A 27,144-nucleotide genomic window follows, 5' to 3' on the forward strand; every position below is an offset into this window, starting at 1 on the left:
GCTCACTGCTGAAAGGATGCTAGCATTGGTTACCAATTTGTTTATAACAATTAGTACATTAAGTTAGTTGTTGACAAGTTGCTACCATGAATGATAATGTTAGCATTTTAAACATGAATTAAGCGGAACAAACCGCCAACTTATCCAGCACGTTTTTACACAGTGGATGCCCTTCCAGCCGCAACCCAACACTGGGAAACATCCATTCACACTCATACACTATGGACAATTTAGTCTACCCAATTCACCTGCACCACATGTCTTTGGACTTGTGGGCGAAACCGGAGCACTTGGAGGAAACCTGCACAAACACAGGGAGAACATGCGAACTCCACACAGAAATGCCAACTGACTCAGCTGAGACTCGAACCAGCAACCTTCTCACTGTGAGGCGACAGCACTACCTACTGTGCCACCACGTCACCTTACCATATTTTTAGAACATTTTAATTTACTCCTCTGATAAATCTGATTTCTCAACAGCCATTATTTCGGTCTTCAGTGAAGCTGAGCGGCATATAAGACTAGAACTGATTTCCTAAACTCCAGACATCATTTTAATGGTGATTTGGTCATCAAGAAACAATCATTATTAACATCCATATTTCTTTTTTATGGGAACAGGATGACTTTTACAGGATCAACTGATGAACAGAAAGTTCAAATGAACAGAGTGTCTTTGAAGTAGGTGAATGTAAAAATCTCTTTACTGTCACTTTTGATTAATTTAATGCATCCTTGCTGGCAGATGTAACTGATGATCTTCTCATCTGACCACCTGTGACTGGATCACCCGAGACTGATGGTAACAGTGGGTGTAAACAGGGCCAACACACAAGAAAACTGAATGACAGATTCTCATTTGCAAAGACTGCTGCACATTTGTGCTCCTTTATCTGATCTAAACCTCTTCAAACACAATTACCAGATGCTTGGATGAGAGGGCCATAAGCTGCCTTATGTTAAACCAGACACTTTTTATGACTCACTCTTGTTTTCGGTAACTGATTTTTACAAGATAAGCGCTTGACAACTGCGAAATCCTGCGAGAGTCTAAAATTGGACGCTTGGGATTCGACACCAACATAAGTGGTGCAACACTCACAAAATGTGCTAAACCATCTGTGCTTAAGGAACAGAGGTGAACAAACCAGTGCATAAACATTCAACGACTAATCCAGGTTTATGCTAGTACAGTACTAGGCTGGACTTAATTTTACTTAAGACTTACAAGGGGCTAGAAACATTCCTCAGTGATTGTGGTCCATATTGACATGATAGCACCATGAAGTTACTGCAGATTTGTTAGCCAGAACAGATGAGTCAAGGCAGGATGCTCCATGCATTCATGTAGTTAAAAGTCAACTTATAAAAGTTGCAGAGAAATCAAGACTCCTCAAAACAGGCAACCTTGCTCCAATCTCATTGTTTTGTTTTCTTTAAAACTGGTGAGACAGTGTAAATTAGGCTCAGTTTGCTGTTTTAGCTCACATGAGTGGAATCCATGGTGCTCTACTGCTTCTGCAGCCCACCTGCTTCGAGCTTGGACATGTTGTGCTTTCAGTGATGAGTAGTTATTTGTGTTACTGGCCACTGGTCAGATCTGGCTACTCTCTTCTGACCTTTGGCATCAACAAGACATTTCCACACAGCAACTGGAAATGTTCTATTTTTCCACCAACTCTCTGCAAAGATGGCCGTACATGAAAATTCCAGTAGATCAGCTGTTTAAGAATATAACAATCAGATACTTAAATCTCCTTTTCAACATTCTGATGCTTTGATTTAACTTATCAAACCAAGAGAAAAGGTGTAAATGCTGATTAACATTCATTCATTTAGTTTCTTTTTGGCTTAGTCCCTTTATTGACCAGGGATCACCACAGTGGAGTGAACAGTCAACTTATCTAGCATATGTTTTACATAGCGAATGCTCTTCCAGCTGCAACCCATCACTGGGAAACACCCATACACTTTCATTTACATACATACGTACAACTTAGCTTACCCAATTCACCTTTACCCACATGTCTTTGAATTTGTGAGGGAAACCGGAGAACCTGGAGGAAACCCATGCGAATGCGGGAAGAGCATGCAAATTCCACACAGAAATGCCAACTGACCCAGCCAAGGCTCGAACCAGCGACCTTCTTGCTGTAAGGAGACAGGACTACCCATTGCACCACCGCATCGCCAAGTAAAAGATGTTAATAATTAATAATATGTTAATAATTATTCACCCTTAAGTCGTTTCAGTGACCTGAAACTTTTGTTCATCTTCGAAACACAGATTAAGACATTTTAGATGAAATCTGAGAGCTCCCTTATCCTCCATAGACAGCAACAGTCCCAAGAAGTCCAGAAAACACTTCATGTTATTTCAGTTGTTCAAACGTAATCATATAAAGCTCTAAAAATACTGTAGTCACACCTCTGTTCTGCTATATCTTCCCTCATATTAGGTAATCAGGGTATATTTACATCAAGGTAGTATGATACAGATCTGGCCACACATGTAGTGCTGCAATTTGTCAAGCGCAGTCACGCGCTGTGCTGCAGCAGCAAAGGTCACCTAAAAAAATAAATGAATAAAAAATAATGCCATTTTGTGTAACCAGGTAGCGCAAGCTTTTCCATTGTCGGGCCAGCGCAAGCAAAAGCCCCCAGATCAAACAACCTGCCGAGTGGCGTGTTTCTGAAAATCATTGTTAGCCAACTTAGGTCCCAAGTTCCATTGTTCTAATAAATAAATATAAGAGAAAGAAAAAAACATAGCTACTGGTCAGTTTAAGATATTCTATAAACACCTTATGGCTAGGAGTTTTTTTTTTTTTGCTTAAGATTGCTCTTATGTTTCCCTTTTAAATTTAAAGGTGTTGCATAACATAATAAAGTAGTTTTAATTTAATAAGTAATATTTCTTTGCTGCGTCCTCCTTGTTGTTTCAGTAATGCACAATAAACTTTACACCACATTAAAGACACAGCAGTAACTTGATGTAATTATTTTTATGCTTCTAGTGAAAAAACATTTAAACCCCTAGCAGCATTTAAGCTGGAGGCTAGTCAGAGCTACATTTTTAGATTGTGACTTTTAGTTGATCCACAGCATGTTGAAAATGTAGTTTTCAGTGAACAAACTATCATAAACAACATGACACAATTGTTAATACAATCATGATTGGTCTATTTAATTTCCTTTGCGCTTCTTCATGTGTGCGCTCCTATAATAGTTCAATTTGTTTATATTTTACATAACTGCCCACTGCTGGACATGTCTTTCTTGTCTTCGACCATTTTGTGTATTACAGCATAACACTGAAGCATTGCGTGTGTCATTCACTCACGAATTCTAAGTGGTCACATCTGTATATTGCAATTAGTGTCACCAGTGTGTCATACAAGCGATGTCTGGCCAGTTATAAACACTCATCCTGATCTGATTTGGAAGACATTGGTGAACAAAGCTAGTTTTTCCATTTTTTTTTTTGCCATACAAAAAGTGTTTTTAGAGTTATATAGGATTCCAATTGAACTATTGAAGCCACAACAAATGTTTTGACAAGATTTTTTGTTCCTTTTCTGATTTTTGAATGTCTCACAATTGTTGCTTTTTATAAAATATCTTAAATGGAGACCTTAAGATTCTGAAGATGTTCCGCAGATGAACAAAATTTTCAGGGGATTAGAACGTCATGAGGTATTAATAGCAGTTACAATTTTTTTACATTTGTGCAAACTGACCCTTTAATATAATGTATGGGCTCTGACATGTAGCCATTACAACTACCAGTTTTAGTGTCACACTGGAAACTACACCTTGCATCATAAATAAATAAACTACCTTAAAAATACTTTCAAAATTTGTTGGATAGTTAATGTATGCAGGTGGAACAACCATGTAGAACCCAATTAGAGAAAAGACTAAGATGAAATTTTACCATCACATAAACTGTATGTTGTATTGTATTATGAATCATCTCAAAATTCTAACAATTATTATGATGGTTTTAATATTAGTAATTGAGTTATACTGTAAATTGTATTGTAATACAAACAGAAAGAGTTCAATCATACAGTAAGTTACGCTTCTCTGGTTCTACAACATATGAATGCCTCTCAATGAGTCCATTCATTTAGTGTGAAACCTCTGTCCTAAATAGGTTTGCGCTTCAGACTGTTGTGACTTCCCAAAAAGCCTGACTAAGTAAATGTTGTGGATGGATTTTTATTTAAGGAGAACATCCTTTCAGCCACCCTGGTGTGCTTTGTCAGCTGGATTTTCACCTCCCCGTCTGGAACAACAGATATCAAACCTGGCTGGGACTTTTCTGAGATTCTGAAGGGAACATTAATGATTAGCCTGCCTGATAATCAGAAGGACATGATGGGAGATTCTAATTAACCCGTTTGACCCTGGGAATGCATTTGTATTTAAGTACAAAAAAAGACATCCTGATTCTAAAGCAGCTGCTTAAATGAAAAGAAATGCTTTATGAAAGATTTAATATGCTCATGTTAAAGGCCTTCAGTTTGAAGCAAATGTGAGAAGAAAACTCTTAAACTAGGATAGAATAAAGTGTTTCATAATTATTAAAAGGGTAATAACTTTTAACATACAAACAGTTCATCAATAATCTATAGCACTGAAAATACATATTGCTGCAAATAAATATTGGATGTATTTTTATACATATAAAGAAAATACATATTGCATTAGTAGTCCATCCAAAACCAACCATTTTATTTCATACTGTAAATGCACTACTATTGATAAGCTTAGGAATAATTAGATTTGTAAATGAGTAAATAATATTTAAATACATTTTAATAAAAAATGGCAATTAATTAAAAAAAATGTTATACTATAAAAACTATTACCCAATGCAGTATATACTACCTGACAAAAGTCTTGTCGTTGCTCCCAGTTGTAAGAGCAACAAATAAGAATTGTTTTATCAGTTGATCATTTGGAAAAGTGGCAGAACGTGGATTTTTCAGATGAATCATCTGTTGAACTGCATCCCAATCATCACAAATACTGCTGAAAAGACCTAATAGAACCCGCATGGAAAAATCTCACAGAATTCAGTTAACTTTGGTGAAGGGAAAATCATGGTTTGGGGTTACGTTCTGTATGGGAGTGTGCAAGAGGACTGCAGAATGGATGGCAACATTAACAGCCTGATGTATCAAGACATTTGTGCTGCCCATGACATTACAAACCACAGAAGAAGGCAAATTCTTAAGCAGGATAGCACCCCTTCTCATACTTCAACCTCCACATCAAAGTTCCTGAAAGCAAAGAAGGTCAAGGTGCTCCAGGATTGGCCAGCTTAGTCACCAGGCGTGAACATTATTGAGCATGTCTGGGGTAAGATGAGGGAGAAGGCATTGAAGATTCCAAGATTCCAAAAAATCTTGATGAACTCTGTGAACAACGCTTTTCTTGCCATTCCAGATGACTTTATTAATAAGTTATATGAGTCACTGCAGAGATGTATGGATGCAGTCGTCCAAGCTCATGGGAGTCATATACACAATATTCATTGTTTTTTCACTGCACCATCACTTTATATTATATACTGTCTGTTAAGTGACAATACTTTTGTCTAAGCAAAGTCAGTCCCTACTGTCCTAACTAAATAATTAAAAAAGAAGGCATGATCATATCTTATTTTGATAAAATAATTGTAAGCCCCTTCTGATACCAAATGATCACCTAGAAGTCAGGTTATTGTTTGGTGCTCTTAAAACTTATTATATATATATATATATATATATATATATATATATATATATATATATATATATATATATATATATATATATATAGCTACACAGTTGAAGTGAATTATTAGCCAGAGCAAGGAAATTTTCACAGTATGTCTGAAAATATTTTTTCTTCAGGAGAAAGTCTTATTTGCTTTATTTTGCCTAGAATAAAAGCAGTTTTACATTTTTTCAGCACCATTTTAAGGACAAAATTATTAACCCATTTAAGCAATTTTAGCTGAAAAGTAATTTAAAAGTGTTTTAACATACTTTCAACAGTACAGATTCCATAAATATTCTGAAACATTCTCTGAAAAACAGCAAAACAACATCATCTATGCACGGCTGCACATTAGGCACAGCTGCTGCGCTGGATCTGCCATAGGGGACATCCAGAGATGATGTTTTATGTTCATGTGCGCTGGCGTTTCCTTGCTGAGTGAAGGTGACCACACTGTTGGCTGACAACACGTCTCTCAGTTGCGTTTCTCCGTCTGATACTCAATCTGTTTCTGCTGCATGTGTGAACTCATCACCCCATACAACACTCTTCCCATCAGCCACCTCGCTTTCTAACTGTTTTACACCCTCCTTTCATTTACACCTCCTCTCCTGTCTTCACGCCCTCTTATTGCTTCATGTGTAACTTTCACTCACACCTTTTTAATCAAATTTTAGGACTTTTTTTTTAGAGAAACTCTTCAACATATTTCTTCTCATTAATCCTGCTATGACAGCACAGGAGAGAGAAAGACAAGTGATGACCAATTATCTCACACCGTGCTCTCATTCTGACAGCTAACTATGCTCAGAAAATCAAAAATCACATCAAACGCTGCGTTAAAAAAACAGTCTGATGCACACTTATTTACAGTTTGATCGGCAGCATCAGCTAATTCAAAGTTATTAGATAGAAATGAGATCTCCTGAGATGCAGCCAATCAAATCTTGATTGACTTCCTGCATAATGCGGACTGACAGGTTGCCACATCGATGCTGATTCATACGGGTTAACCGAACTGCTGACATGTGCGCTATGAAAACAGCCCTCATAAATATGCATGGGTTCTCATGACCACACATTCATTATAAACCACGCATATGAAGAGAGCAAATCACAGGCGTTCTTTTGCGTTTGATCAGCATTCATCGTTAGTAGAGTCAACAACCAACATCAAAAAGAGCAATGAACACATTCTCATCACCGCCGATCATGTTCAGACTTTTCTCTCATGCTTTGACATTCAGTACACATCAAAACAAAGCATGTTTCTGCTTTAAGAAGATGAGAGAAGTTGATGTAGAGTTCATGTAATATTAACAGATTTGTTTTTAAGCGTTAACCAGGTCGCTTTTGAATATTAAAATAATATCAATACACAACAATGAAAAAAACTATGCTCAAGTCTGCAAATTTTGACTTGCTGTGAATGTTTTTAGTGATCATCAGCTGCAAAATGAGCTGTCAATGTGATTTCATTGTTATTGTTGTGATGTTGGTTGTTTTCCTAAAACTGGAAGCTTTTTTAAACTATTATCTTTATTGATATCAGGATAATTATTAATAATATTATTATTATTTTCATTATTTTATACTTTTGAATTGCTTTACATTTTAATAGTTTAAGGTGATACAGTATTATATACAATACATATACAGTCAGGGTCTGTGTTGTAATTTATAGTACAAAAACCCAGTAATAAGTAATATATTCAGTGCTCGAAAATTGTATTGTATTGCACCTGAAATGGTATCATGGTGCAGTAAACGCCCACAATGTTTGCCCTGCCTTCAAGCTCTTCTGATTGGCCTATTGCACTAGAACTGAATACAAATGGCTTGTCAATATCAGCTGTTAATCACTCAGTCAACGCCTTGTGCCTTCAGATGACAAGTAGAGGGTTGTTGCTAGATTGGATCCGGTTGCGGCTGGAAGTTAACAAGAATTTTTTTATTATTTAATAAATTTCCCATTTATTGTATTTTATTACCATCTACCCTCACCTCAACCCTAAACCCAACCGACACAGTAACGTAAAAACAGTAGATGTACCGAGTATCATTAATGCTATCTATTAAATTACCCAATAAATTGTATTTTTAAAGCCTACCCCCACCCCAACCCTAAACCACAATACAGTGAAAATATTCATTATTGTTATACAGTTTGATAAAAAAGCTAATATATTCCTGCTATATATCCGACCGTCCGCTTATCTGATCTAGACTTTACCTAGAAAGAGCTACAACAGTAAAAATGTAAAGCTCTGAAGATGAGAATGAAAACAACACTGACAGATTTTGTTTTAGAAACCACCTGAAGCTACAAATAATGCCACATCTGATTAGTGATCATGTGGTGAATGTTAATCCACCATTTGCACTGTTCGAAGAGTGGATAAAAGACTTTCAGTGGGTTATGTCCGCTATGAAAATGAATAAAGCATTCACTGAGACATTCACAGTAAAGCTGCAGAGACGGAGTTTGCAGGTAACAGTATTTGCCACATCTACACAATTGAATCGTGAGAGGTTCTGTTTAATCTTTCATTTAATAGTCAGGATTTTGTCAAAAAGGGCTTGCATTAACTAAGATTAAACTAATATTGCAGCTCATAAAAAATGGTATTGTTATTAAGATAACGTATGCAAATAATAAGTTAAATGTTAATAGTAGCTGTGCTATATCAGACACAACCTGTGAGAACACCAGTTATTTTCATTATCTGTTAACATGGACACCCAAAAAAAAAACAAGCGTTGCTCACGCTCTGCTCGCGTGTGCGGTGTGAAAGAGGCACAAGTTTCAGGTTAAGCAGTGCATGCAGGGCTGGTACGTGGAACCATGTTTTTTTTTTTAGCTTTGATTAGTGCTGATTTCAAATGCAAGTATCAGTGCTCATAATTGGTGGGTGTGGCTAAATTTAGGCTATTGCTTCTCAGTTTTTTGAGGAAAAAAAAGTGCTACCAAGCAAAAAGGTTAAATTTGAGCCCTGATATTGTATAAGATATTATACCAAGTGAGCTGATTAACCCGTTTAATATTTTAGAGGTTCTCAGAAGCAGAAGCTGTCATATTTGAGTAAACTTTTATATATGAAAACTTGAACAAAAAATATTTTTGTATTTTTCTGTTGCCGCAATAACTCAAACAGCAAAGAAAAATTCCATTATTAAATAGAAAAAATATTGACTGAAGAGACAGTCCTAAGAGAGAAAGATCATTATTCAGTTCAATGTTGATTCAATTCAGTTATAACAAAAACAACGTCAATTTTGTTGGCTTCATTGTTATTAAAAAACCTAATAATCTGTAAAGCAGCTCTCCAGAAGATAATATTGTCATTATCCAGCTCATCTTAGTTTATGATTTATTCTTGCCATGTTGACGGTAACAAAGGAATCTCGTATACAGAAATGAAGATGGTCAGGTTTTAGAAGATTCATAGATGTAGGGAGTCCATGCCTTAAATGAGAGAGAGAAAGAGAAATGACAGACTTGGCCGTGTGCCTGGCCCTCAGGCCAGAAGCTTCAGTCCTTCTTTGCCCAAGAAGATAGAGCTCAAGTGAAGAGGAGTTAAAAGAAGCAAGAGTGAAAGAAGAAGACAGCCAGCATATGTTCCTGTCTTCTTTCATTCTGCCCTTGACTATATGACTTGGCAAAACCTAAGACATTCAGATTGACCGGAGCACATTTCAACCCGCACAGCACTACAGGCGTGGAGCTGGTGGGTCAGACCCCCAACCTTCAAACATCTCACCCACCACGAGCCGATGTCAATCTGCAACTGTGCGATATGCAAAACTTCCCTTATAATTGGAAGGTAGAGTTTGTGACGAAGGAGTAATTAGTGGTAATTAATTTTTGTAATTATTTTCCACCAACATATTAGGAGTGATTCACTTAGGTATGACAAATTGTTTCTCAAACTATTCAGAATCAACCTCACAACAACTCATTTTCAATTATTAATAATTCTGTTGATGTGGAAACACTATATAATTCTTGACAATTTTACCAGCCAAGGGAAAAGGGCAACAAAATGAACTTAATTAAGAGTCTAAATAAACATATTTTAGGTATTTTGTGCAGAATTTATATATGTAAACGTTTAGGTTTTTGCTTTAAAAAAATCTATACACCAATTTGGCAGGATTACTTATATTTTTGAATGGAATCTCTTTAACACTTTGTTAACACACATCATTCATTAGTTCATGTATTTACTGACATTAACCAAGACTGAATAATCTTGTAAAGATTAACTATAGTTCAGCAATGGCAAATGCATTATTAAAAATCCATGTTGTGCTTGTTAACATTACTGAACACTGAGTTAACATGAACTAATGTTAAGTAACTAAAATAACATTAATGTTAACAAAGATGAATAAATACCATAATAAATTTATGAATTACCATAATAATTAACATTACCTAATGATCCATTATTTTAAAGGTGCCATATACTGAATTGGTTTAATAAGTTAATTGTTCCCAGATATCTCCATAGTAGGTTTATGGCTTCAATAAGTAAAAAAAAAACTCCAGAAGCTCATTTATTACTCCATAAAATACCCATAGAATCAAAAGGTCCATAATAGACCATATATGGTTTGTGTCTTGAATATTATTGAGCTCCGATCTGATGTGCCGCTCTTAAAGACACATACACAGCATGATGTACTCTGAACACTGACAAATTTAAACCCATCACAGTAACATTAACCTATTTTTACCAACAGATCTGTTGTGGATAAAGGCCAAAAAGAGTAATTGAGATGTATGGCATTGTATTTTAGTCAAATATTATATTATCAAATATTTCTATAGTCAAAATAAACACAGCCAGGATTTAATATCAACCTCTGCATGAACATAGGACATTTGAGCTGAGTGATTTTACACAATTCAGCAGTCTACACTTGTTTGTTGAAACATACACATCGAATTTCACAATAAACACAATGGGCTCTATTTTGACGATCCATGGGCAAAGTGCAAAGTGCAGGGCGCAAATGCATTAAAGGTGTGTCCGAATCCACTTTTGCTATTATAAGGACGGAAAAATCTGCTTTGCGCCGTGGCGCACGGTCTAAAAGGGTTGAGCTCTTTTTCTTAGTAAGTTATAGGTGTGTTTTGAGAATAAAAAAATCAGAGTCTCATCTCCTATTCCCTTTAATAGTCAGTCGCGAGATAGCACATTTGATATTTACATGACGGACTTTGTAAGTGAAAAAAACTGAGCATTTCATTAGCAAGAAAACAGTTAATCAGACCATCTACGGCATGAGAATGAGAGATGAGCCTCCTCGTTATTTACTTTCACACACAACTAACGCGCTCTGCGCTGGACAATAGACCAGCTTTGATCTGATCTATTTGAAACGTCTATTTAAGTTCCTCAAGATATCAACGCGCCAGCAATGCACTTCAACACGCCTCCCTTTTTAGATTAGAATGCCTATGAGCGCAAATGCATTTGTTATTTAAACAGCATGGCGCAAAACGTCAAAACGACTCTTGCGCCAAGCTGAAACTAGCAAACAACAATTGCGTCGTGCCTTGCGCCACATTGCGCCGGGTGTATGATAGGGCCCAATAAGTTAAGAAAAGATGTACCTACCTTATGCCTCTTCAGAGTGGAGATTATTAAATGTATAATCTGTAAATCTTGCAAAATAAACTTTGTCAATTTGAGGCCAGTTTAAATATGCCTCATGCTGTTGTTGCCTAGTAACGCAGAGTAAATAAATTGCTGATCGTGTTTTCAAAATAAAAGTCCTACTTACATAGTAAGTAAAATGTAAACTTAAAAATAATGAAGGGGGAAATAATCATTGTTGTCTCACTAGAAAATGTTTTTGCTTATTAAACGCAGCATGAGACATGCATTTTAATGATCTTTATTTCTGATCTCAGAGCTTGATGACATGGCTGCTCGTCAGGTCTGGATAAATGAACTTAAGCAGGCATACAGGCAAACGAGGAGGGCATGGCACGTAAGTCTTGTCACAGTTTGTTTTGACTTCTAATTGGACTGTTGTCCACCAGGGTTTAACACTCATGGAATTTACATGAGAATAGGAAACAGTGGTGTCTGAGGCTCACAGTATGCCTATTTCCATATACTGATCTTCTATTATTCTACTATGCCTTCCTATACCCACATTTTTATTCTAGGGCACCTTTACAGTCTTACCAAAATCTCTTTTGCTCACCTAAATAACTATTACAAACACACACATTTTTTTCTTATAATTAGTGTTGGTTTTCAGGATACGTTATTAACAGAATGTTTAAGTGAAGTTTACTCATAAACTAATTTCGAGAGGATCACGTGCTTATGATTTATCACGGCCAGTCTCGCATTTGCTAATCACTAATCTTCCAATCATACGAGCCCTAAGCTACTATAAATAGCCTCAGTTTTCAGTTCACTTTATCTTCGTTTGGAAGAAACCCCCCTCCTCCCCTATTCTCCTCCTTTACCTGTGATTGGGTGGCACGGCGGCCCAGTGGTTAGCACTGCGAGCCACACAGCAAGAATACTGCCGGCCCTAGTTCCATAGGACCGGTGGGTGTTTCTGTGAGGAGTTTGTATGTCCTCCCCGTGTCCGCGTGGGTTTTCCCCGGGTTCTCCGGTTTCCTCCCACCATCCAAAGACATTCAACATGCATAACAATCAAGCTTGTCTAATCCCTTGCGTTCCCTTAGCTACAGCAGCAGGGGAGTTCTGAGATCCACCGAGCTCGGGCTCCCCTCTTGCTCTGCCAACGGGAGGAAGCCCCGGGCTCGAGGAGCCCTTGAGCTCGGGGCTCTCTCCCGGGACAGAATGCCAAACAAGCTTTTGTAAATCATCAGCTAAGTGTGAACTCTTGAAAGGAAAAAGAGATATCTTGATGATTCGTATTAATACAATTTTGGTTTGAGCAATACTCATGGAAAGATGTATTCTGCAAGACACCAATACAGTTGCATTATATTTTACAAAACTATATACTTAAAATAAAACAGCGCAAAGTAAAAGAGTATGGGGGATTAATATTATATTTGTGCTTTAAAGATGCACAATTTTGCACAGTGCACGACCCACTTTACACTTTTCATTTTGCTAATGTTTGAGGCTTCTTTTAGAGGCATGCTCTGATAGCGATCACATGCAAAGTGATAAAACATAATTAATAAACTGTAACCTGCCAAACTGATTAGTGCGCTGATTTGCATTACCCACCACTGTCAATTATCACCCGTATTTGGCAGGTTAGTGGGTGTTAATTTCAAACCCTGTACGTGTAAGATGTAAATGTATTTTGCTAAATCCTCATATTGTTAGCATGCAATAAAGAACGACTTTTTTTTTTTTTTCAAGAACAACTGCAATACTATTCACTAGAAATGTTGCAGCAGTGAAGGCAGACTTTCCATTGAGAGTCATGTTTAAATTCGGTGTCTATTCTCTTTGATTATTGTTCCGGCTGGAACATCACAGCCTTGTAAATCTGAACAAGGTGCAAATGAAAGTACCCACTTCTGCACAGGAAAGCAACAATAAACCCAGACTCACCTTGGGAAGCTGAAAGTAACTTCTTAGGTGCTGATGTTTCTTGGTGGCTCACTTTCAATGCCGCGCTGCTAGAAACTCCTTCTGCACTAGATGAAAACTTCAATTTGATGACACATTTCCCAGAATTTGTCTGTGAAAACATTTCAAAACTTTCCTTTAATGGACTGTACTCAGGAGTTTACCAGATGTTAAGTGCTTTAAGTTATTTCCTTCAACTGTTCAACCTAGTTTTGTGTAGATTACACAAGAACACCTTCCACAGTGCCAAGTTGTAGAAAAACCCTTTGCCTTAACTCTCACAAAAAAAGTATTCTAGATCACATTAGTAAGACACTGTTTGTTTTCTTGCTTCATTTAATGGCAATTAATTCCTTTTTAAACAAGTTGCAGTACAACTCAGGTTCTCAGAGAGACTGAAATTAAAAGACTTAGTGTTGACTATATTGCATTCAACAATTAGGATGCAGCACACAAGAGTAAATAACAAAGCTTTGTGTTGATTATTTATAGCCTTTCAGCAAAATTACCCATTTAATTTTCAGCATGTCACAGCATTGTCCAAGTGTTATTAAAATGCAAAACTGTTACCCAACCATGGCGCTGGGCATTTACTCCCTAAAGTCCTGAAGGCGCTAGTCTATCAAAACGCTGCTTCAAAGAAGTTACTAAAGTACTGTATGTTTGTTTTCTGACCAATAGTACAGTACATAAAGTAAGTGAAGTCAGGACTCCAAAAATTGGTATATATGCTCTTTATTCAAAGATGCTGACGTTATATCTGGAGATTTGTTCTGTTCCATTTGCACTAGTGCAGTTTTCTTTTAAAATGGCGTTTTAGAAAGAAAACACTCCTCATCCAGACAGGCATTTTTATTGCAATTCAGAATAGCGATCTCTTTCTTTGCATAGTAAAATGCATGATATGTGACCATTCACACTCACTTATTATTTGGTGGAATTCGTACTTACAGACTTCAGCTTGTGTAATGATCATATAACAGAGGTTTCATGAATCAGGAACAATACAGAATGGTCCAGAAGACCAATCAGGGAGTATTTGTGAATAGCCATATTTCATCCATCTATATTAGTGGTGCCCAGACTTTTTTGTATCAAGGGCCAAAAATCAGATATCACTGAGAGCCATGGGCCGGAGGTAAATATACCAAACTCTATTACATTAAAGTTGCCATGGGTAATTTTTTTCATAATATTTTAAAATCAATAGAACACATTACTTTAAATGGTATTAACTAATGCAGTATAACTTTGTAAATGACAGTGGAGTTCAATTCTGAATAAACTAGTCAGGTGGAATCTGCTTTTGACCTGATTTGATCACCAAAGTCTCTGCATTGTCGGGTGACAGTATGTACATTTAAACAAAATCTGATTAACTTACACCATTTAATTGAAAATTAATTAAATTGCTTTTAACAAAACAACCAAAGAATTGGTTACAAAAACTTTTCATTTTTACCATGGTAAAAAAAAAAAAAAAATTCTTTTTTAAAGTTTACCATGGGCCAACTTTGGTCCATGGGCCCTACTTTAGGCATTTCTGGTCTTTATACAGAAACTGAACATCAGCATTTACAAACTAAATGTGATCTTTATCATTTATAAAATGCTGCATTTTTGCATATTAAAAATGCGTAGTTTTGACGTCAGGTGTAACCATAACAAAATGGATGTGTTTTAAAACAAAAAACGAACTAGTGTATACAGCATCTTGGCATATTAAATAGTTCCATTTGAATAGTAAAACTTGTGTATGTGTTGTGTGTAGCAGGTAATATGGATTATAAATGGAGGTGTGGCTTGAGGAATATAAAGATTACTATAGTTGGAATGAAAGCTAAGTGTCTTGTTTATGGCCAGCGGAAATAGATTGATGCTCCAATTTTTGTGCAAGGAGTTCGCATGTGCCTTTCTATTGGCCCATTGAGACTGATATGCATGATTTGAACAACAAATTAAAGTGTGTGATTGTTTTTGTTAAGCATAATAAATGTTTCACTGTGCATTTTGACGGAAACTAAGGGATGCTTCCATTGTTTGCATGCGAGGCATTCACATGTGGAATCTATTGGATCATTGAGAGTGGTACGAGGAATTTAAGTAAGGAATTTTAATGTGTGTTTGTTTCTTTAACATAATAAAAATGTTTAATTGTGCATTTCAGCTCTGTGGAGCCCGTTTGTTTCTCTTGTTTTGTTTTGCATTTGTTCGATTAATTTTGGTTTGGTTATTTTGTCTAGTTATTTTTGTCATGTCTATTTTTGGTTGTTTATTATTTAATGTTTATTTCACATGATTGGTATGTCTAATGAATTGACAATGTTTTGTGTGTGCGTGTGTTCCCTAGGTTTAAAAGCTCAATCTCTATCTGCTGTGATATACAGTTCTGTAAGCAACCAATAAATCTTGACAAGTCTGTTCATAAAATAGCTGAGTTTTTGGTGGGTGTTGAAAGTCAGGGTGGGCCCTATAATGTGTATTTCAACTGTTTAATTTGTAATAACACAAGGAAATACACAGTTGCTGAGGAATACTCAGGAGAATGCCTGCTAATCAAATACACAGGCAAAATCAATGAAATATTAATAAGTCATTATAGTGTAGTCAATATATACTTTATTTCCTGGGAGCTTTTTGCTTTTCTGTGCATTGTTTTCGCATAGTACAATAAAACATATACTGTAATGAGCTATAATTTACCTTTTTGTCAAATAAACACATTTTTTTGCTTTTTCTTTTTCGAAAAATAACACATTTTTGATATTTTGATGGTTAAATTAAACTTGTATGGAAATTAAAAGATAATATTGGGCTAATGCTACTACTAGACATGATATTTTTTCCAAACACTTTTTCCTCCCTGGACAAAGACATAACTCAGCCTTTAAGCATGCTAAAATACAACATGAAGACAATATTGATCCTTATTCTTTCACTCAAACCCAAACAAGCATGACCTCTAAAAAGTGAAATCCTCACACATTCAAACTAAGCGTATTCAATGCCGCTGATGGAGCATTTATTGTAACTAAAGTCTGGGAAAGTTGCCATGGTGAAAGAGCCACAGAAACTGCAGCCCGCAATTTCCTAATCATGTTAATCGACTATAATATGACAGCAGTACAATAGAAGAGACAGATAACAGTTAGTTATGAGTGTGGACAGAATCGGCACGTTGTTGAGACATTCCTGTTCAACTGGCCTTCAAATAAAATAAAAAAATGTTCAGGAGCGTCTGGAGAACAGGATGAGTTTGTTAATGACAGGTAATGAAGAACATCATGTAATAATGTTGTTTGGTACTTATTATACCTAAGACGTGCATGCTGAAATGAGACGCATATTAAGATCTAGTTGTCAGGGTCTGGCAGGTTTCAGATCTCCGTTCATTTTTTTTTTTTTTTACATATAATGCCATTTTCAAATTATCCAGTTTTCCATGTAAAGTATGATAGCAACTGACTGTTCCCAGGTCAGGCTGAACACATTACCTCAGATTTCAGAATGAATTTGTTCATGGTTGCAGTGCACATGTTCAGATTTAGCAGTCTTCAAATATGAATATTTACACCACGAATTACACTTTATTTGTAATGTGAGATATGTTTGCATTTTACATAGTTTTGTTTTTAGCAACGGCTAAATGTATTGGCATTTTCATATTTTTCACAATGTTGCTCTTCTATAAAAAGCTTTATTGTGCAAGCAAATTGCATGAAGAAAAGACTAAATAGCACCTTTCAGCTCAATCATGCAGTGTTTTTTGCTTGGCACGTATCGTCATGCCTTTAAATGGTTTGGTTCCTATTCAGCTCATACTGTGATGGAGGAAAACAAAACAACCAGTGTGACATTGAAGGATTACTGAAAATTTTTGTTTAGTTTCAGCAGATCTACAATAAATAAGTTAATGAAGAGCAAATATATTGCAGTTCAAAAGTTTGAGGTGAGCAAAACAAATTTAAGAAATAATTTTATTCAGCAAATTTTATTTCATTTTAGGAATTTGCTGTAAGATCACATGACATGGGTGACACGGTGGCTCAGTGGTTAGCACTGTCGACTCACAGCAAGAAGGTCAGGCACGGCTGGGTCAGTTGGTATTTCTCTGTGTAATTATCATGTTCTCCCCGCGTTCACATGGGTTTCCTCTGCGTGCTTCTGTTTCCCCCACAGTTGAAAAACCCGGATAGGTGAGTTTAATAGACTAAATTGGCCGTAGAGTATGTGTGTGAATGAGTGTGTATGGGTGTTTCCCAGTACTGGTTTGCAGCTAGAAGGGCATTTACTGTGTAAAACATATACTAGATAAGTTGGCTGTTGGCGACCAGTGATGAATAAAGAGACTAAGCCTAAGAGCTTTAAAGTTTTCGCATTCTATAGCAAACAGTATGGCTGCGTCCGAAACCGCATACTTCCATACTATATAGTACAAAATCAGTATGCGAGCCGAGTAGTATGTCCGAATTCATAGAATTCGAAAATCAGTATGCGAGAAGTACCCGGATGACTTACTACTTCCAGCGAGATTCCGGAGTGCGCATCCCATGCATGCTGCGCTATCCCATGATGCCCCGGGAGCGAATTCATGAATGGAAGTAAAGCGACGCAACTGACGCAAGTAGGTCACGTGACCATGACAAAATGGCGGATGTAGTACGTCCGAATTCCATTCATACTTTTCACATTCATACTGTATAGAACGTACTTTACTAACGGCCGAGCAGTACGTTTAAATTGAAATGCAGTACCTACTGCGTAGTAGGCGGTTTCGGACGCAGCCTATGTGTGTAACATTTGTTTTTTTTTAAATAAAAAGTATTAAAATGTAAACAACTTATAAAAAACATTCCATCATGTAAATTAGTTGTCATTTAATAAGAATATGTCAATAACTCAATTTTGACAAAAATGTAAGATAGAACCTTATAATTCTAAGGTAATGATTTATTGGTTTAATTTATTTTAAAAAGACTACTCATTTTCACTACCAATCAACCCGATTTCTATATTTTTATTGTATTAAAAATAATGATGATGCTATTGCATTGTTTTATTTATTAACTGACAACAAATTAGAGAAATTTTTTGACATCTTTTTAATTATCATTATCATTATTTACTTGTTTATTTAGTTAGTAATTTTTTTAAATGATCAAAAAGTAATATTAAAAAAATGTATATAACAGTTACTATAATGAAAAAATATTATTATTATTATTATTGCCATTTTTTATTAGTTTTTAATGTAACAGTAAAACTATAAAAAATAATACATATGGTTGTTTTCAAACATTCATGTGGGTTTTAACAGCAAAATAAGCCACTCCAAGAACCAGAAAATTATTGTATAGTGCAATAATTTTTTTTAAAACTGTGAATCAGATTTAATTATTTAATTAATTTATAATTAATTTTTAATTAATTTATAATTATTTAAATTAAGATTTAATTTATAAAATCATAACAGTCCTTACAATGTGATTAGAAATGACTATGGTTAATGGCTAACTAATAACATTTCATATACTGATTTCTTATTTATTTTTGGCTATATGGAGCCTGGAAAGTAAATATTACAAACATTATATAATTGTGAGTGCAACCAAATAAAACAATTAGATGACAATAAATAAAATGTATTTAATAAAGTGCATATACAGTTAAAGTCAGAATTATTATCCCTCCTGTGAATTTTTTTTTCTTTTTCATATATTTCCTGAAATGATGTTTAACAGAGCAAGAACATTTTCATCTTTATTTCTCACTCATCATCATGTGTCAAGCAATTATTGTTTGTTATTTTAAACAACTCTTCAGCATTTTGATCTCTCTCTCTCGGTTCGCACTTTGGTTATAAATCTATACTGAATTGTTTGGGAAGCCTTTTACCAATTAGCTGTAAAAACTCCAGAGCGATATAAGCCAAATGCACTTTTTTTATCTTCCGTCTTAATCAGCACCACGAATGCTACAAAAAAGTCGTGTTTCTTTTAGCACTCTGCCCTTAATGTATAATTACATAATTAGTCTGCCACCATTAATTTAATTGCAACCTTCTGATTAGAGGCATTGCATAAGGCCTGTAAAACAATGCGTTATGTGACTGTCATTCCAGCGTGTGTTTGTGTGTGGTCCATCATTACCTGCTGTGTGCTTGTGGTGTAGACCATGACAGCCCAAGGGTTCGGGAAAGAGTCGCCCTGCAGGTTGAGGCACACGTTTTCTCCGGGACCCTCAGGATCCCAAAACAGACTCCAGGCACACCAGCGCACACACTGCATAAACGCTGCTCTGGGCACAGCTGTGGATGTCAGCTAGTGAAATGGAGAGAAGAGAAAGAATGTCGGGAAGAGATATTTTGCTCTGTTTGTCCTGAAATAGCACCGTCTGATGTCTCAAGGTATCGGAACAGAGTGTTGCTCTTTGAATGGGACTAACTTGTGTGGATGGGTTGAAGTAAATTTCACAATTGCTTGGAACAAAATGAAGAAGTAAGCTTTTTTCAGACTGTTAAAATGTGGAAAAGACAGAAAATAAAAGCAATTAAATATATTTAAAGTATTTATAATGTATAAATCTTTATATGGAGACATTTATTTATGTTAACACTTATTAAAGGGGTGGTCCACTTTGATATCATATTTTAAACTTTAGTTGATGTGTAACGTAGCTGTGTGAACATAAATAACATCTCTGAATGTAATACGCTCAAAGTTCAATGCAAAGGGAGACATTGGCTTTTACAGAGTTAGCTTAGAAAAGCCTACAGCAAATAAAGTATAGGGACTACAAAAAAAGTACATTCAGGTTATTCAGATCCTAACGCTTCAGGTTACGGGCATTATCCACACGCATCCACCTTGCGCAGTGAAGAGGTGTGGCCAGAGGCACTGTATTGTTATAGCAGAGAAAGCGCTGCTTACCACAGAAAAGTTCCCACAGAACGTATTCTGTTTCTGTATTTGGGCTTCCAAAGGACACAGCACAAAGACAGAAGTGCTTACAATTTCATTTTAATTATGTTTCAGAGAATTAGAAAAACAGGTATAGCTAGCATTTGACACAGGACAGCTTCCAAAATCTCTCCCAGTTCAGTACTGGATTCGGCTAAAAAATTCCTTAAAGCAGCTCCAACCATAAAAGACAACACTGTGGATTATGAGCCACAACATGTATTTTTATTTGTTAAAATTGATCTATGAAATCCATAGTGTTTAGCGTTAACGGTATGTTGTAGCAAGGATGTAAATAAGGATGTAAACAACGGGAAATGCTGTTTGGCACAATTAAGCTACAAATTCATATTTATCCATCAAACCGCTACAAACAGCCCCAATCTTCAGCAGCGCTGCAGTGTCTCTCTATGCGGCCTCATTCCGTGCATTCCACATCTCAAATAACAAACTCGCAAAAGATGTGAGCGTTTCATATTACTGACAAATGCTTATTGCGAATATGTGAGAGACACTTGTCAGATTTTATTCCTGTCTGATTCAGGCCCAAACTCATACAGCTAAAAGCTACTCTGACTGACAGTATTTACATAGCGCAAAAGCGTGTGCTTGTAGTAGTGTGACGCTTTTCCTGGTGACATGGAACCGATCCACGAATCGCAGCATATTATGTAAGCTGATCAATCAAAGCCTTTCGGAGGAACTGGGAAAAATTTAAAATTGTTTTTATGTTAGCAGAGTAGCTGTATACAATTACAGAAAGATATATAAAAAATAATAATATGAATTTTTTTTTTTTTTTTTTTTTTTTTTTTTTTTTTTACAAATGAAGCATGAGCACACATTGCTTTGCCTCTTATAAACACAACCAAGTTTTAGAAATACACTCTGGACCACCCCTTTAATACTAAGATTAAAATAGAAAATTATAATTTTTTCAATAAATACATTCTTTCTTTGGTCATTTCTACACAAATATTTATAATGTAATTAAGTACAGGAGTACATACTATTAAGTACACAAAATAGCAATAAAAATAAATGAGAAATAGTGTTTTAAATCTGGTTTATACTTGACAATATTTTTATAAATGTATTATGCCTAACATTGATATTAATAATAATAATAATAGTTATTATTATTATTATTAAGGCGACGCAGTGGCGCAGTAGGTAGTGCTGTCACCTCACAGCAAGAAGGTCACTGGGTCGCTGGTTCAATCCTCGGCTTAGTTGGTGTTTCTGTGGCGTTTGCATGTTCTCCTTGTGTTCGCGTGGGTTTCCTCCGGGTGCTCTGGTTTCCCCCACAGTACAAAGACATGCGGTACAGGTGAATTGGGTAAGCTAAATTGTCCGTAGTGTATGAGTGTGTGTGTGTGAATGTGTGTGGATGTTTCCCAGAGATGGGTTGCAGCTGGAAGGGCATCAGCTGCGTAAAAATGTGCTGGATAAGTTGGCAGTTCAATACGCGTCGGCGACCCCGGATTAATAAAGGGACTAAGCCGACAAGAAAATGAATGACTTTTATTATTATAAATAAATGATTATTAATACTTTTATTATTATTATTATTAATATTATTATTATTTACACTTATTTGTAATTATAATAATAATAAAACATTCATTTACATTCTTTCTTTGTCAATTTCTGCACAATTATTTCCAGTACATAAAGTAAGTATTTAACTTTTATATTGTTTAAAATTTGTTTTATACTTGATGCTTAATAAAAATAAAAATAAATAATACTATCAATAATAATAATAATAATAATAATAATAATAATAATAATAATAACAAAATAATAATAATAATAACAGAAAAAACCTGTTCAAGTATTTTTTTTCTTTAGTCTTTTATCACAATTATAGGATATACAGTAATATTATTACATTGATTCCTATTTTAACGTTCCGTTTTTTTTTTTTTTGAAATTGTATTTTAAACATTGCATTTATTAAAAATAAAAACCAAACAACTAACATACTATTATTTCCACAATTCTTAAATACACAATCAAGGAAAAAAATAATTTAAATTATTTCCAAAAATTATTTGATCATAAATATTTAAACATTAATATATTCCATTTAATTATAATTAATGTATTTCATAATCAGCTGAACAATGATCTCTAATTTGAAAACCATGCTGCCAGAAACACTTTTTCTGAACGAAACATCAGCAGCCATAATCACACAAATGAGAAACATTCGATCCTTTTATCTCACAAGTCACAACAAGTATACACCAACTTAGTAAGCGGAGCAGACCGAGTGAAAAAAAAGAACGAAAGATGACTGATAAAAGGCAGAAGTGAGCCTCCTCTTGGCTTTAGCGGTGATCCCTTGAGATCAAGCATTAAAGGCGATCAATAAATGAGCTGGTCAGGCTCAGCTCACCGTAATTAATCATGATGGAAAAAGAGCGAGGCAGAGGAGGAATTATTCAGCCCTTCTCTCTGAGGTTTGATGTATCTGGCCTGTGATATATAGGCTGTATGGTAAATACTCCGCAGTTCAGCAAAGAGTGTTAATACAGGAGCTTTATCTCTCTCACGGAGATGTATTTCACACTTCACAGGAGATTTAGCTTCAGCTTTAGCGACAGGGACAGCAGTTGCTCAGTCTCTCAGATTCGCTGTGCCGCTATCAGCCTTGAGTAAAAAATGTCACAAATCAACTCAATTATGAGCTTTCAGAAGAAACTTGTACTCGGAGAAAGCGCTGTCAGTCCCTTTCAGAACCAATGACAAGTGAACCTCGGCAGAGTGTGACTGTACAAATGACAATACAAATATTTCAACTACTTTCAAATGAAATATATTAATGATACAATACATATTTAAAGATTAAAGAAAACCATTTAAATATTTTAATAGTCAAGTATTGCATATTTATTATTAGTATTGTCATAATATTCATTTTAAAATGCATTACATTCAAAACATATTACAAAACTATAATAAATACAAAAACTTTATTTAATAATTATAATAATAATAATAATAATATAGTTATTAATATATAATATAGTTATTATTATTACTATTATTATTATTATTATTATTATTATTATTATTATTATTATTATTATTATTATTATTATTATTATTAATTATTACTATTATTATTATTATATTTATTTATATTGTGCAATTAGGGATGCACCAAAATTAAATACTTGGCCAAATACCAAAACCAAAAATACTTTGTAATAATTATTTATTATAAAAAAATTTACAAAAACAAAATCAAACAAGCCAATAAAATTACCACATTTTATTGACAGTAAAATTGTATGGACAGTGAATGAGTTAATAGGCGGATGAAAATTTTGTGCATCCCTAGATTAAACACATTATTACACACTCAAACATAGGAGATAAGTCTAAAGGAGGTTATAATTATGTAATTTGTTCCAGAATAACTACAGTGGAATAATAATTAATAATAATAACAATAATGTATTTTATATAGCACCTTTAAAAGTTATGTTATCAAAGCGCTATACATACAAACCAAGACAACATGCATAAAAGATACTACAATGATAAAAGATAAAAACCGATCATTAAAGTGTCTTTCCTGAGTTTGATGAAAAAAAACAAGAATTGGCATGAACATACACATATAGTCGTCGATATCATTGCTCAAAATTTCATGTTAGAAAAATATAAACCATATACATTCAAAAAATGATTCTTTATAAGAAAAAATATAAAACAAGTATTTAAAATATATATATATATATTTAAGACTGTGCTCTATCTAGGTCACCGCTCAAACATCTAAATCTGTGATGCAGATCACCATTTGGCTCATTCTCAAATTATGCTGCAGAAAATGATGATCCACAAACTTGTGGAGTTCACGCAGCTCAAGTGCTGCCTTCATTAAGCAAAAAGAGCTTGTGTGCACTCTTACATTACTGACACCTGGAGAGCTGCATAACACATGCTGGGATATTAACTGGCAACTATATTTCTAAATAAAGCACCAGCAGCTCCAAGAAACACATTCCTTCTAATGGCGCTCTATTCATAAAGGTGTATACTCGGCAGAGAGTCAGTTTTCCTCAAAGGAGAAGGTTCCTTCAAATCCATGCATAATCCTTTGAACGCTTCAGATATTTAAACTGAAGTTCGCCAGCTTTTGTTCAACCTAACATGGTCTGAAGATTGAAATAATCGCTGCTACATAATTTACCCCGAATCCTTCTTGTCAGCTCCCAAGCTCCCCTCTCACTGGAGTCAACACAATTTCATTCTGGAGCGTTTCCCGCTCTGAAAGAGCTTTTGAGGAGATTGATGCTGAATCTCTCTCTGGAGATGACTTTGATTAGAATTATGTCTTTTATATAACATAATAATTGAGCTCTTTCTTGCCTATTGATGGAAAACAAGAAATGCCATGGATTTACAGCCGTAACATCAAGATGAGCAAAGTCGAGATAACTTAAAAGTCCCTTGAAGTGCTTTGAAATGTGCAGTTTTATTCGATGTTTGACATTGTTTCCACTGAAACATTATTACAGGGTGGGGCATAGAGTAGCTCCTCCCCTTTTAAAATAACCAATAGTGTTCTGTAGTAAAGCATTATGAAGGGGATGAGGCATGTCAGATACCAGAGAGCATTTAATTGGTCAGAAATATGAGGTGACACGAAAAAAGAATTGTTGCATAGACAAACTGCAAGCTTTGGATGTTTATATTTTCTTAATGCAAATTTTGTCACTGTTTTGCAGCAAAATAGCTCATTGACACCCTTAAAACTGACATACTGATTAAGAGAGCAAACTTGCTGCCCTATAATTTTTAAGTAAACTAACTGTGTGCATAATTATAAAAGTTAGGTCAATGGGTTCAGCTTTCCACATGTTTGAAATACACATTACTTGCAGCACTAGCCTTTTACCCACATCACATAAAGTGCTCAGCATATATACAGTAACTACACCTCTCACAGATCTATCTTTTAACTTCACATTTGTAATAGGAAGCTCTACAATAATATATCTGTGCATATACATTAGATTAGTCAGTACTAAAGTCAAATCTGGAGCTTATATCTAACAAAATAACTTACAATAACGGTCCAAATGTATATGTTATAGAAAAATATTAAATACAAATTTTTAAAAAGAGGAAAAATCAAGGGAAGCACAAAAATGTAAAAATTTAGTTGAATTTAGTTCTTGCTTGAATTTAATTGTATTATATTTCTATTTTAAAATATATTTAAAATTTGGTGTCTAAAATATAATTTCAATAAATATATCTGCATGGTTTCCGCTACATTCATTATTCTGTGGCGGGGCACTACACCAAAATTCATCCCATCACTGCTACATTACAGCTTCTTATTCAAAATATTCGGTCGTGTTTTAAATAGCGGGTTAAAAACGCACCGAAAACGTATGAAAAGGTTAGTAAATAATAACAGCGCAAACTTTTCTGTAACGGTAGTAGTGCTGTGCGTTCTGTTTAACCCTTTTAGGTGACATGCTGACTGACTGACAGGTGCGTGATGTGTGAGACCAGCAAACACAGCATAGCTTTCAGTTATGATTAACACAGTTTTCATAATTATACTTTATTTATAGATAAAGGTCTGTGGCTCTGCATATAATAACTTTATCTCGCTGGAAATTATAGCCGTTTCACTTTACTTCAGGATGCATTAATGCCGCGGTCCACTCCGCAAGTCTATCAGAGACATTCATAAATATTCCTAGCAAATCTAATAAATGTTGGAGACATACTCGGTACATAAACGCACCAAATTACACTTAAGTCGCATTTATTTGAGGGCGCGCAAGAAAATCTGCACTTGAGCAGTGTATTTTTGAGGGCGCACAAAAAGTTTTGTGCGCGAACAGAGGAAATCGGCGCTCAAGCAAAGATTGACATGCTCGTAGGCTATTACATGAATGCGATCTCGACTTAATACTACGCCCATGACATTTGTCAATGAAATAACGCCACATGTAGTAGTAGATATGTGCAAAATGTCCAACAGAGTCTGCCACCACAGCTGGAAAAAATCCTAGAGGAAACACTGTATCTGTTTAATAAATTTGTTTTGTTTAAATGCACCAAAATACATAGACTATATTCACTGAGAAACGGATAAAATATTAATTTTCCAAATGGAGTGTACTTAATTATGCAGAGCACTGTAAATAGTTAACTACATGCGACAAACAAAACAATTCATTTTTTAAATTATGGTTTTATTTATTTAGAAACTGTTATAAACTGTTCCTTTTCAATGGATTAAGATAAAAAAGACTGTAAAAATTAAAAAAAGATATCCACTATTTCTCTTACTTTTATCCTATTCAGGAGCCACGTGCACCCACTGACAGGTAAAATCTGCTTCTCACTATCATGCATTTAAGTTCAGGTTCCTTTTTGTAAGTATGACATTTTGTACAGTATTGTCAAAGCATTTTAGACATGTCTAAAATATGTAATATATTGTAATCATCTAATTAAAAAACACAGCAAATGAGAAATAAATAACCTAAAAAGAAAAAAAAATTCACAAAAAAATTATAATAATTACAAGAATAAAATGTTTAGATTATTTAAATAAGGCAAATGAGTTGATTAACCATTTCTATTGGTGTACAAATATTTAGCAGTCAGTTTAATTTTATCCTCTATTTTGCCCATTTAGCAAGGTTTTTCTTAGCTGGCAGCCAGCTCTCTGCAACTCTCACATGGTCGCGCGCTTAGGCTAAGCAGGGCTGCGCCCGGTCAGTACCTGGATGAGAGACCACATGAGAAAGCTAGGTTGCTGCGTTAAGTGGTGTTAG

General features: G+C 35.1%; 1 protein-coding gene across 9 annotated transcripts in view; it reads right to left on the reverse strand.

The window, feature by feature from the left end:
- The window catches only part of nphp4 (nephronophthisis 4), a 296,460-nt gene that overhangs the window by 116,481 nt on the left and 152,835 nt on the right, over positions 1 to 27,144 (reverse strand). For all 9 annotated transcript variants that reach the window (XR_012384296.1, XM_073910322.1, XM_068223140.2 and 6 more), the window contains exons 9-10: positions 19,511 to 19,681; positions 13,344 to 13,473 (exon numbers count right to left, since the gene is read on the reverse strand). Coding sequence is in view for 8 of the 9 variants with exons in the window: in XM_073910322.1 (XP_073766423.1) it covers positions 13,344 to 13,473; positions 19,511 to 19,681 (301 nt within the window). In the remaining variant the exon portion in view is untranslated. The remainder of the gene's footprint in view (positions 1 to 13,343; positions 13,474 to 19,510; positions 19,682 to 27,144) is intronic.

This window comes from Danio rerio, chromosome 8 (genome assembly GCF_049306965.1).
Source record: "Danio rerio strain Tuebingen ecotype United States chromosome 8, GRCz12tu, whole genome shotgun sequence".
NCBI lineage: Eukaryota > Metazoa > Chordata > Actinopteri > Cypriniformes > Danionidae > Danio > Danio rerio.